The 11,821-nt window shown below is 42.7% G+C and overlaps 1 protein-coding gene across 5 annotated transcripts in view; it reads left to right on the top strand.

Moving 5' to 3' along the window:
• Nucleotides 1-11,821, top strand: part of Nek5 (NIMA related kinase 5) — a 64,885-nt gene that overhangs the window by 18,079 nt on the left and 34,985 nt on the right. For 4 of the 5 annotated variants that reach the window (XM_031339232.1, XM_031339231.1, XM_031339234.1 and 1 more), the window contains exons 5-10: nt 535-618; nt 694-764; nt 5,236-5,322; nt 7,757-7,811; nt 10,961-11,161; nt 11,238-11,308. In XM_031339232.1, the coding sequence (XP_031195092.1) occupies nt 535-618; nt 694-764; nt 5,236-5,322; nt 7,757-7,811; nt 10,961-11,161; nt 11,238-11,308 (569 nt within the window). The remainder of the gene's footprint in view (nt 1-534; nt 619-693; nt 765-5,235; nt 5,323-7,756; nt 7,812-10,960; nt 11,162-11,237; nt 11,309-11,821) is intronic. The other variant, XM_031339235.1, reaches the window with a different exon arrangement.

The raw sequence follows: 11,821 nt of genomic DNA, 5'->3' as shown, positions 1-11,821 counted from the left end.
TATTTGAACTAGCCAATCATGTATGACCACACTGATCCCTTTGTTCCCTCAGACCTTTTCCCTATATAGACCCCTAACTTTCAAGCCTCCTGGTCGGCTCCACTATCTCCTGCATGAGATAACTGTGGTGCTGAACCAGAGCGCCCTGAAAATTAAAAAATACCTCTTGTAATTACATCAAGGACGGTCTCTTGTGATTCCTTGGGTGTACGTCCTCCCGAGATTTGAGTGGGGGTCTCCCCCAGGGGTCTTTCAATAGCAGGCCCCCATGTCTTGCTGGATTTTATTCTTCTCTTCCTACATATATATTTCACTTTAATAACAATGATATCTGAAACACCTCTCTGGGATATAAATTTGATGTAAAAATGGAAAATAATATGCATATTACCTTCTGGGATATAAAGTGGAAACAATGTGTTATAGCCACTATCCCTATTTCTGTCATTATTCCTCTTTTGTGAGTGTGTCATCACGAAACTGTGTTGGTGACCAGCAGACTGTTCAAGAGATTCCTTCTACTCGCTTCTGCAGATCCTGTGCTGGTTTGTGCAGATTTCTCTAGGACTGAAGCATATTCATGACAGGAAGATATTACACAGGGACATAAAATCTCAGGTAAGAGCTTAGACAGATGACCTCAGACACAGTCAATCTTATTCTTTTTTTAATACATATTTTCTTCACTCTTAGAATATTTTTCTTAGCAAAAATGGAATGGTTGCAAAGCTCGGAGACTTTGGAACAGCAAGAACACTGAATAAGTGAGTACTTGTAAAGTTTCAATATTCCTTCTATTCAAAATCGACCAAGTATTCATTTTGAGGCATTATTAATTAAGACAGTAAAAGTTTCATTGCCTTTAAAATTTTGGGTGACTATGAATGCATTAAATCATTTGACTGCAGTTAAAATTCTGGAGGTTTGAGTATGAGAAATGAATTGGGTTAAGAGTACTTGCTCTATTGCATATAGGATTGGTAAAGATTTTTTCCTAATCTGTTGGTTGCCATTTTTTCCTACTGACAGTGTCCTTTGCCTTACAGAAGCTTTGTAATTTTATGAGGTCCCATTTGTCAATTTTTGATCTTAGAGCATAAGCTATTGGTGTTCTGTTCAGGAAAATTTTCCCCTGTGCCCATGTGCTCGAGGCTCTTTCCCACTTTCTTTTCTATTAGTTTCAGTGTATCTGGTTTTATGTGGAGGTCCCTGATTCACTTGGACTTGAGCTTTGTATAAGGAGATAGGAATGGATTGATTTGCATTATTCTACATGCTAACCACCAGTTGAGCCAGCACCATTTGTTGAAAATGCTTTTTTCCACGGGATGGTTTTAACTCCTTTGTCAAAGATCAAGTGACCATAGGCGTGTGGATTCATTTCTGGGTCTTCAATTCTATTACATTGATCCACCTGCCTGTCACTGTACCAATACCATGCAGTTTTTTTTTTTTTTTAAATCACAATTGCTCTTTAGTACAGCTTAAAGCCAGGGATAGTGATTCCACCAGAAGTTCTTTTATTGTTGAGAATAGTTTTCACTATCCTAGGTTTTTTGTTATTCCTATATCTGTTAGAGGGCTAATATCTAATATATACAAAGAACCCAAGAAGATAAACTCCAGAGAATCAAATATCCTCTTTAAAAATGGGGTACAGAGCTAAACAAAGAATTCTCAACCAAGGAATACCAAATGACTGAGAAGCACTTAAAGAAATGCTTAACATCCTTAGTCATCAGGGAAATCCAAATCAAAACAACCCAGAGATTCCACCTCACACCAGTCAGAATGGCTAAGATCAAAAACTCAGGTGATAGCAGATGCTGGCGAGGACGTGGAGAAAGAGGAACACTCCTTCATTGCTGATGGGATTGCAAGCTGGTACAACCACTCTGGAAATCAGTTTGGCAGTTCCTCAGGAAATTGGACATAGTACTACCAGAGGACCCAGCTATACCACTCCTGGGCATATACCCAGAAGATGCTCCAACATGTAATAAGGACACATGCTCCACTATGTTCATAACAGCCTTATTTATAATAGCCAGAAACTGGAAACAATCCAGATGTCCCTCAACAGAGGAATGGATACAGAAAATGTGGTACATCGACACAATGGAGTACTACTCAGCTATTAAAAACAATGAATTTATGAAATTCTTAGGGAAATGGATGGATCTGGAGAATATCATTCTGAGTGAGGTAACCCAATCACAAAAGAACACACACGGTATATACTCACTGATAAGTGGATATTAGCCCAGAAACTTGGAATACCCAAGATACAATTCACAGACCACATGAAACTCAAGAAGAAGGAAGACCACAGTGTGGATACTTTGGTTCTTCTTAGAAGGGGGAACAAAATACCCATGGAAGGAATTGCAGAGACAAACTATGGAGCAGAGACTGAAAGATGGACAATCTAGAGACTGCTCTACCTGGGAACCCCTCCCATCTTCAATCACCAAGCCCAGACACTATTGTAGATGCCAGCAAGTGCTGGCTGACAGGAGCCTGATATAGCTGTCTCCTGAGAGGCTCTACCAGTCCCCGACTAATACAGCAGTAGAGGCTCATGGCCATCCATTGGACTGAGTTCACGGTCCCCAGTGAAGGAGCTAGAGAAAGGACCCAAGGAGCTGAAGGGTTTGCAGCCCCTTAGGACAACAACAATATGAACTAACTAGTACCCTCAGACCTCCCAGGGACTAAACCACCAACCAAAGAGTACACATGGTGGGACTCATGACTCCAGCAGCATATGCATAGCAGAGGATGGCCTAGTCCGTCATCAATGGGAAGAGAGGCCCTTAGTCCTGTGAAGGCTCTATGCCCTAGTGTAGGGGAATGCCAGGGCTAGGATGTGGGAGAGGGTGGGTTGGCAAGCAGGGGGAGGGGAGAGGGAACAGGGTTTTTTTTCCCCCAGAGTAGAAACTGGAAAAGGAGATATCATTTGAAATGTAAATAAAAAATATCTAATAAAAAAAAAAGAAAAAGGAAAAAGAAAAAAGAGTACTTGTTCATCTTGCGGAGAACTTCAGTCTGGTTCCCACACCCACTTCTGGGATCTCACCTCCTCCTGTAACTTCAGCTTCAGGGTGTGGTCACATGCACACATGTACACACATATACATATATGTACACACATGCACACATGTGTACACACATACACATAAGTGATGAAAGTATTTTCAAGAAGAATTGTGACTAACCAAATCGTGGGGATGTCCTAAAGCCTAGTAAAACCACATTCCTAAATATATCAGATCATACAAAAACAAACAAACAAACAAAAAAAACCAAAAAACAGAGACAGTTTTATGGATTTTTGGTATCCCAAGGAAGTATTTTGCTATGTGATATAAGAAGAGTGGAATTGAGTAAATTGCAGAAACTGCATGATGATAGCCATGTAATACCTATGTGTGGAAACAGGTTGGGCGTGTGTGTGTCTACTTTAGCAATAGGCGTTTGGGATACTCAGATTCTGGGTGACTTAATTTTTTATTCGTTTAAATTTTTTTCCCTTGATGGTTCTGGAGTTTAATACCAGGGCCTTTCACATGGTATATAAGAGCTCTACCACTGAGCTATCCCCAACCTAATTCAAATCTGTATTTTCCAAATTTTAGAACACAGAACTGCATTACACTGATAGCTAGAAAAACAGGAATCATGCTATAGCAAAGAGATTTATTAGTAACAATACTGTTCCTTGTAGAATCTTTAAGTCATAGTATATGTAATTACTACTACTACTACTACTACTACTACTATTACTGTTGGTATTCTTTTTTGGGGGGGTGGGGGGGACAGAGTTTCTCTGTGTAGTCCTGGCTGTCCTGGAACTCACTCTGTAGACCAGACTGTCCTGGAACACAGAAATCTGCCTGCCTCTGCCTCCCAAGTGCTGGGATTAAAGGCGTGTGCCACCACCGCCCTGCCAGGTATTATTATTACTACTTTGCTGTGCTATGATTCAAGGTAATCGCTCTACCACTCATCTACATACCTAGCTGTAGGATGTGTTTACATTAGAAATATATAGACATATTTGAATATATGTCTTAGTTAGAATTTTACTGCTGTGAACAGACACCATGACGAAGGCAACTCTTAAAAGGACAACATTTAGTTGGGGCTGACTTACAGGTTCAGAGGTTCAGTCCATTATCATCAAGGTGGGAGCATGGCAGCCTCTAGGCAGGCGTGGTGCAGGAGGAGCTGAGAGTTCTACATCTTCATCTGAAGGCTCCTAGCAGAATTCATCTGAAGGCTGAAGGCTTCCAGGCAGCCAGGGTGAGGGTTTTAAGCCTACACCCACAGGAACACACCTACTCCACCAAGACCACACCCTCTAATAGTGCCATTCTATGGGCCCAGCATGTACAAACCATAACAATATATGTGTACAGATTTTAATATATCTTAGATTCATTTATTTTATTTGTATGAGTATTTTGCTTGCATGCGTGGATGTATGCTACATGAATGTCTGGTGGCTATGGAAGTCAGAAGAGGGTATTAGATCCTCTGGGACTGGACTTAGAGATGGTTGTGAGCCATGATGCTGAGTGCTGAACCCAGGTCCTCTGTGACAACAAGGGCTTTTAACCACCTTTTTAGCCTATGTATACTTGTGTGGTAGGGTCTAATGTAACCTAAGTTATCCTTAACTTGTAATGTAGGTGAGGCTGGCCTTGAACTTCTTATCCTTATGCCTCTACTTCCCCAGTACTAGAAGCATCAACTCATAGGCCACCATCTCTGGCTTTCTTGCTCTGTCTGTCTGTCTGTGTGTGTGTGTCTTTGTGTGTCTCTGTCTCTCTCTTTTCATATGTATATGGACGTGTTTGCCTATATACATAGGCAAACATATATATAAATTTTAGGGGTTGCTTTTGTTTTGTTTTTGAGACAGGACCTGTCTAGGTATACCTGGCTGTTCTGGAACTAACTCACTATATAGAGAGATCTGGCTTTCAGCTCACAGAGATCTGTCTGCTTCTGCTTCCCAAGCGTTGGGATTAAAGGCATGCACTATCAGGGGTTTGACATGATTAGGGGTTGAATTGTAAGGGTAAAAACCTATTGTCTTTGCTAGTCTGCTGTTCATATGAGATGTCTTACTTTCTTCTAATATGTGTATGAATACAATTTTGTTATGTTTACAATTTTCTTGCCTTTCTCACTAAGTAAACATGTTTTGTCTTTACTCTAACTTCCTAGCTCCATGGAACTTGCTCAAACATGTGCTGGGACACCTTACTACCTGTCCCCCGAGATCTGTCAGAACAGGCCATACAACAATAAAACGTGAGTTGCTCTTGGTTGGAGAGTGTTGGTCAGATCTGGTGGATGACACTGAATTGCAGAGACTGCTGTTCTGACCTCTCTTTCCTTGGTCCTGGTGCATTTCCTTTTTCTTAATGTAATTCCAGTGAAGAACTGTGACTAATAATATTCCCTGAAGCTTTTGGACTTATTTAAAACAAAGCAATTTCTCTTCATTTAAAGATAAAAAAAAGATGCCAAGCAGTGGTGGCGCATGTCTTTAATCCCAGTCTTGAAAAAACCAAAAAAAAAAAAAAAAAAAAAAAAAAAAAAAAAAAAGATACAAAAAAGACAAAGAGTAGCGTCATTAGGGCTGGAGGGATGGCCCAGTGGTTAGAGCTCATCCTGTTCTTGCAGAGGACCCAAGTTCGATTTGTAGCACATGTGTCTTGTGGCTCACAACCACCAGTAGCTCCAGCTCCAAGGGATATGACACTTCTAGTCTCCATGGGTACTTGTACTCACTTGTACATAAGTACCCAGACACACAGAGACACATAATTAACATTGTGTCCTCTAAGAATGTCAGAGGTACACCCACCCAAGTCTTACCAACATGATTGCCCAAACGTGACACAGACAGACATATTAACATGGATAGGCACCTTCCTCTATTTCTCTTTACCTTATGTTTTGAGGCAGGGTCTCTACTGAACACAGCTCTTACTAAGTGGTTGGAGTGCCTGGGTAGTGAGCTCCAGAGATCTGCCTGTCCCTGTCCTGTGCTGGGGTTCCAGATGCCCAGTACTGACCTCAGCTTTCACAACTTTTACACAGGTCCTGGGGTTCCAAACTCAGGTCCCCATGCTTGTGAACTGGTCACCCAACCAAGTTAAAGATCTCCCCAGCTCTTTGTTTGTTTGTTTGTGACATTTCCTGATCCTGGGGATTTGGCCTCAGTTAGGACACAGGTCTTAGTGAAGTAGAAGCTGGGCAGTTGAAAGTAGAGCTCACCTCTCCCAGGCAAACGGCCGTGGTCCAGGTAGAAGCTGGGCAGTTGAAAGTAGAGCTCACCTCTCCCAGGCAAACGACCGTGGTCCAGGTAGAAGCTGGGCAGTTGTAGTAGCGCTCATCTCTCCCAGGCAAACAGCCATGGTCCAGGTAGAAGCTGGGCAGTTGTAGTAGAGCTCACCTCTCCCAGGCAAACAGCCATGGCCCAGCAGCATTATTTTGTTGTCTTTGGTCATTGTCTGAAACAGAGGACATATCCTGGGCTGGCCTCGAACTTGCTGTGTAGTGTGAACTAGAAGCTTGGACTTTTGAGTGCTGGGATCATGGGCATGCCCCAGCATCAAGCAGGTGGGCCCAAAAGCAGGTGGTGCCCTGGAGTGGTACACTTCTTCCCCGGGCCATCTAGTTGGGTTCTGTGCTGGCTAGTTGTAAGTCAACTTGACACAAAGTATCTGAGAGGAGAGAGCCTCAATTGAGACAATGCCTCCATCAAACTAGGCTGTAGGCAAACCCGAGGAACACTTTCTTAATTAATGATTGATGGGGAGAGCCCAGCCCATTGTGGGTGATGTCATCCAAGGTCCTGGGTCTATAAGAAAGCAGGCTGAGCAAGCCACGGGGATCGTATGACCTCTTCTTGCTGGTCCTGGGTCTATAAGAAAGCAGGCTGAGCAAGCTATGGGGATCGTATGACCTCTTCTAGAGTGTCTGAAGACAGCTACAGTGTGCTTAGATACGTAAAATAAATAAATAATAAAGAAAAATATACATACACACACATATATGTATATATATAAACTGTTCTGCCCACATGGATGCCTGCTTGCCAGAAGAGGGCACCAGAGCTCATTATAAATGGTTGTGAGCCACCATATGGTTGCTGGGTTAGGGTTAGGGGTTAGGGGTTAGGGGTTAGGGTTAGAGCTCATTATAAATGGTTGTGAGCCACCATATGATTGCTGGGAGTTGAGCTCAGTACTTCTGAAAGAACAGTCAGTGCTCTTAGCCTCTGAGCCATCTCTCTAGACCTTAAATAAGTTTTTATTAAGTATGTAAAGAGTAAATTCTCGTCCTATACTTCAAGCATGTCTCTCCAAAGGTTCAGTGAGACTATGCTAATCACTTAGTGCAGCCCTTTCTATGTCAAGAGTTCTGAGTAGAATGCATCTTCCTAAACCAGCCACTTTCTATCTTTTGAGCCAAAAGAAATGCATCCTGGAGTCTTGCCTTTCTCCTCCGATGCCTCCAATGCCATGATACACACATTTCCTTTGAGTGCATGAAGTGAATACTTAGCGTGTTATAGTAATGCTTGTTTAGTTTTGATCTTAGAATTGATAATATATTTGAAAGCACCTGTAAACAAATGTTCCGACCTATACCCACATACAGCGTATAAGAGGTAAAAATGTCTACCAACAGTCATCACCATTTTCTGGCCATGTAAAAGCTTTCTCTTCTCCAGGGACATCTGGTCTCTTGGCTGTGTCTTATATGAGCTCTGCACACTCAGGCATCCTGTGAGTATGTTGATCCTCGTGTGAATCCTGGATTACTAAACACATATATGTGAGATTAACTTCTAGGAGAAAGAGGGTAATGTTTGAGTTTATTAGATTGTTTTAAAATTACATCTCTGTGTGGGATAGACAGACAGACAGACAGACAGACTGACACACACACACACACACACACACACACACACACACACACACACACACAGAGAGAGAGAGAGAGAGAGAGAGCAGTGTCTGCCTACCATCACGTCAACTCAGTGATTCAAGATGAATATGATGAACAGAAGAGAGGGAACTCATTTTTGAACCATTTTCTTTTTTTTTTTAAAGATTTATTTATTTATTATATGTAAGTACACTGTAGCTGCCTTCGGATACCCAGAAGAGGGCATCAGATCTCATTATGAATGGTTGTAAACCACCATGTGGTTGCTGGGGAACTCATTTTTTAAAATGTTAAAACTAAACTCATGAGATGGTAGCAGGACTGAGTTTATGGTCAGTTTGGGCTGTATAGCAAGATGCTGAGTTTTTGTCTATCTGGCAGCCTGCCTGCCTGTGTCTCTGCCTATCTGCCTATCTGTCTGCCTCTCTGTCTCTCTGTCTCTCTCTGTCTCTCTGTCTCTCTGTCTCTGTCTCTCTGTCTCTCTGTCTCTCTCTCTCTCACACACACACACGGGGGGGGGGGAATATTAGAACTACATTTGACTACAAAGTGTCTTGGTAATATGATAAAGTGAAAAGTCCAAGTCAGAGACTAGCATGTGGCACACGGTTCCATTATCCGTGTGTTCTTCAGAGGTAGAGTGTGTGGAGACAGACCCTGTGGGAGACGGAAGCGCAGGCGTCTAGGAGAGGTGGAGTGTGTGGAGACAGACCCTGTAGGAGATGAAGCATAGGCGTCTAGGAGAGGTAGAGTGTGTGGAGACAGACTCTGTGGGAGATGAAGCGCAGGCGTCTAGGAGAGGTAGAGTGTGTGGAGACAGACTCTGTGGGAGATGAAGCGCAGGCGTCTAGGAGAGGTGGAGTGTGTGGAGACAGACTCTGTGGGAGACGAAGCGCAGGCGTCTAGGAGAGGTGGAGGGTGTGGAGACAGACTCTGTGGGAGACGAAGCGCAGGCGTCTAGGAGAGGTGGAGTGTGTGGAGACAGACCCTGTGGGAGACGAAGCGCAGGCGTCTAGGAGAGGTGGAGGGTGTGGAGACAGACTCTGTAGGAGATGAAGCGCAGACGTCTAGGAGAGGTAGAATGTGTGGAGACAGACTCTGTGGGAGATGAAGCGCAGGCGTCTAGGAGTCTTGCAGTTGTCACATGGGATGTGCTGACTTTCCCAGCAACAAGTCTTGATGATGGTGAAGCACTGTGAGTTCATTAGGTAACTTTTCTCATGATTTATTGGAATCTGCCTATGTAGGCACCATCTACCTGACACGCACAAAACTTCCAAGGCTCCCACAAGCAAATCATTCAAATCAAGGCACCATGTTCAAGTATTCAAAGTAATTTTTTTATTATTTACATAAATGTCTTAGACAAAGAAAACCACTCAGCATTTAGGCAGGAGTGGGAATTCTCTGCAAATCTCAGGTTCCAGAGACTTCCGACAAGGCTAGCTTGTCAGCTCTTGTCTATACAGCTGTCTTCGTTATCTCTGTTGTTAATGCCAAAGGTCACATAGCTCACATCTGAACAAAACCCGCACTTGACTGCTACACTGTCATAAGCAATATGATTATGTGTGAATAAATGGTACTCTCTCTCCTACAATGGGAAACTTTATTGTGGATAGGTTTATGAGTAAATATTTATGTTAGAGCATTTGAAAAATCAAAAGGTAGGCCGGGCAGTGGTGGCGCATGCCTTTAATCCCAGCACTTGGGAGGCAAAGGCAGACAGATTTCTGAGTTCAAGGCCAGTCAGGTCTACAGAGTGAGTTTCAGGACAGCCAGGGCTATACAGAGAAATCCTTTCTTGGAAAAACCAAAATTAAAAAAAAAAAAAAATCAAAAGGTAGGCTAGAGAGATGGCTCAGTGGTTAAGAACACTGACTGCTCTTCCAGAGGTCCTGAGTTCAATTCCCACCAACCACATAGTGGCTCATAAACACCTGTAATGGGATCTGATGCCCTCTTCTGGTGTGTCTGAAGACAGCTACAGTATACTCATATGCATAAAATAAATAAATAAATCTTTTTTTAAAAAAGGCGGGGGAGGCTGGAAAGATGGCTCAGCAGTTAAGAGCACTGACTGCTATTCTGAAGGTCCTCAGTTCAAATCCCAGAAACCACATGGTGGCTCACAGCCATCTGTAATGAGATCTGACTCCCTCTTCTGTTGTGTCTGAAGACAGCTACAGTCTACTTACATACAATATAATAAATAATCTTTAAAAATAAGTAAAGTCAAAAGGTAAAATGTCAGCATGAATCTCTCTGTAAAATAAACATTCTTGAGAAAACTATAAGGAAATATACCTTTAGGCTGTGAAATTATACATATACATATTTACAATTTTATAACTTCCCATGACTTCTAGTTTTTAAATGTAAGTAAGTAGTGTTTCGGTACTAGAAAATTAAAAATAAAGGAAACCATTTTAGTTAAAGCTTAAAATTAGGGACTAAGGTTATAGCTTATAGGTAGATCATGTACTGTACAAATGCAGGGCCCTGGATTCAACTGACAGCACCAAAACCAAAACCAAAATGAAGATATTAAAAGTATAAAACTGGTTTCAAATAACACCGGATCTCTTAGATTAACTGCTTGAATTATCCACTTATGACAGATAGTGGATGACAGGGTAGGGCATAATGCTTTCCACTGCAACTTAGAAATACTTGTAGGCTGGGGATGTAGCTCAAGGGTAGGGCCTGGCATGCTCAAGGCCCTGTGCTGATGCCAACTAAGCACAATGATAGACAGACAGACAGACAGACAGACAGACAGAATAGGTAGGTAGGTAGATGATAAATAGATAGAGAAGACAGCCAGCCAGAATATAGGTAGATAGGTAGATGATTGATTGATAGATAGATAGATAGACAGACAGACAGACGGACAGACAGACAGACGCTCTTGCTTCCTGCTGTATCCATTTCTTTATCTGCCAGTACTTAGTTTGTCTCTGATGTGTTACCTTTACCCTTTCAGTTTGAGAGCGACAACTTACCCCATCTGGTTCTGAAGATTTGTCAAGGACGTGTTGTTCCCATATCACCCCACTTCTCTCGTGACCTACAGTCCTTGATCCCTCAGCTCTTTAGAGTGTCTCCTCAGGATCGGCCATCTATTAATTCCCTTTTGAAAAGGCCCTTTTTAGAAACTCTTATTGCCCAATACTTGTATCCTGAGGTAGGTTTGGGGGTGACTCTAGATTTTGGTAGGGATTTTGGATGATAAGTTTTTGACACGTATATTTGATTTTTAGATCCATTCAAGAGGAATTCACATGGAGAACATATCCATTGGCCTCAAAGCTTGTTGGAGAGGTAGTCCATGGTAGGATCATGCAACTTTGTCATTAAAAAGCATGTGTGGGTGGCTGGGAGTGTGGCTTGTGGCATGTTGCTTGTGTAGCTTGCACAAGACCCCAAGTTCCATCCCCAGTATCACAAAAATGAAAAAACCCCCACGTTTTTAAGATTTATTTATCTTATATATACTATAGCTGTCTTCAGACACACCAGAAGTGGGCATCGGATCTCATTACAGATGGTTGTGAGCCACCATGTGGTTGCTAGAATTTGAACTCAGGACCTCTGGAAGAGCAGCCAGTGCTCTTAACCCCTGAGGTGTCTCTCCAGGTGCCAAACATTAATTCCTAGAAGGGCATCAACTGCACTTGTGATTCCAGCACTTGGGGAACGGAGGCAAAAGGATCCCAGGTGCTAGACCTCAGCTATGGCTGACCCTGGATCCCAGGTGCTAGACCTCAGCTACGGCTGACCCTGGATCCCAGGTGCTAGACCTCAGCTACGGCTGACCCTGGATCCCAGATGCTAGACCTCAGCT

Source organism: Mastomys coucha, unplaced genomic scaffold (assembly GCF_008632895.1).
Source record: "Mastomys coucha isolate ucsf_1 unplaced genomic scaffold, UCSF_Mcou_1 pScaffold22, whole genome shotgun sequence".
Taxonomy (NCBI): Eukaryota; Metazoa; Chordata; class Mammalia; order Rodentia; family Muridae; genus Mastomys; species Mastomys coucha.
This window is presented reverse-complemented; position numbering and strand designations above follow the sequence as displayed.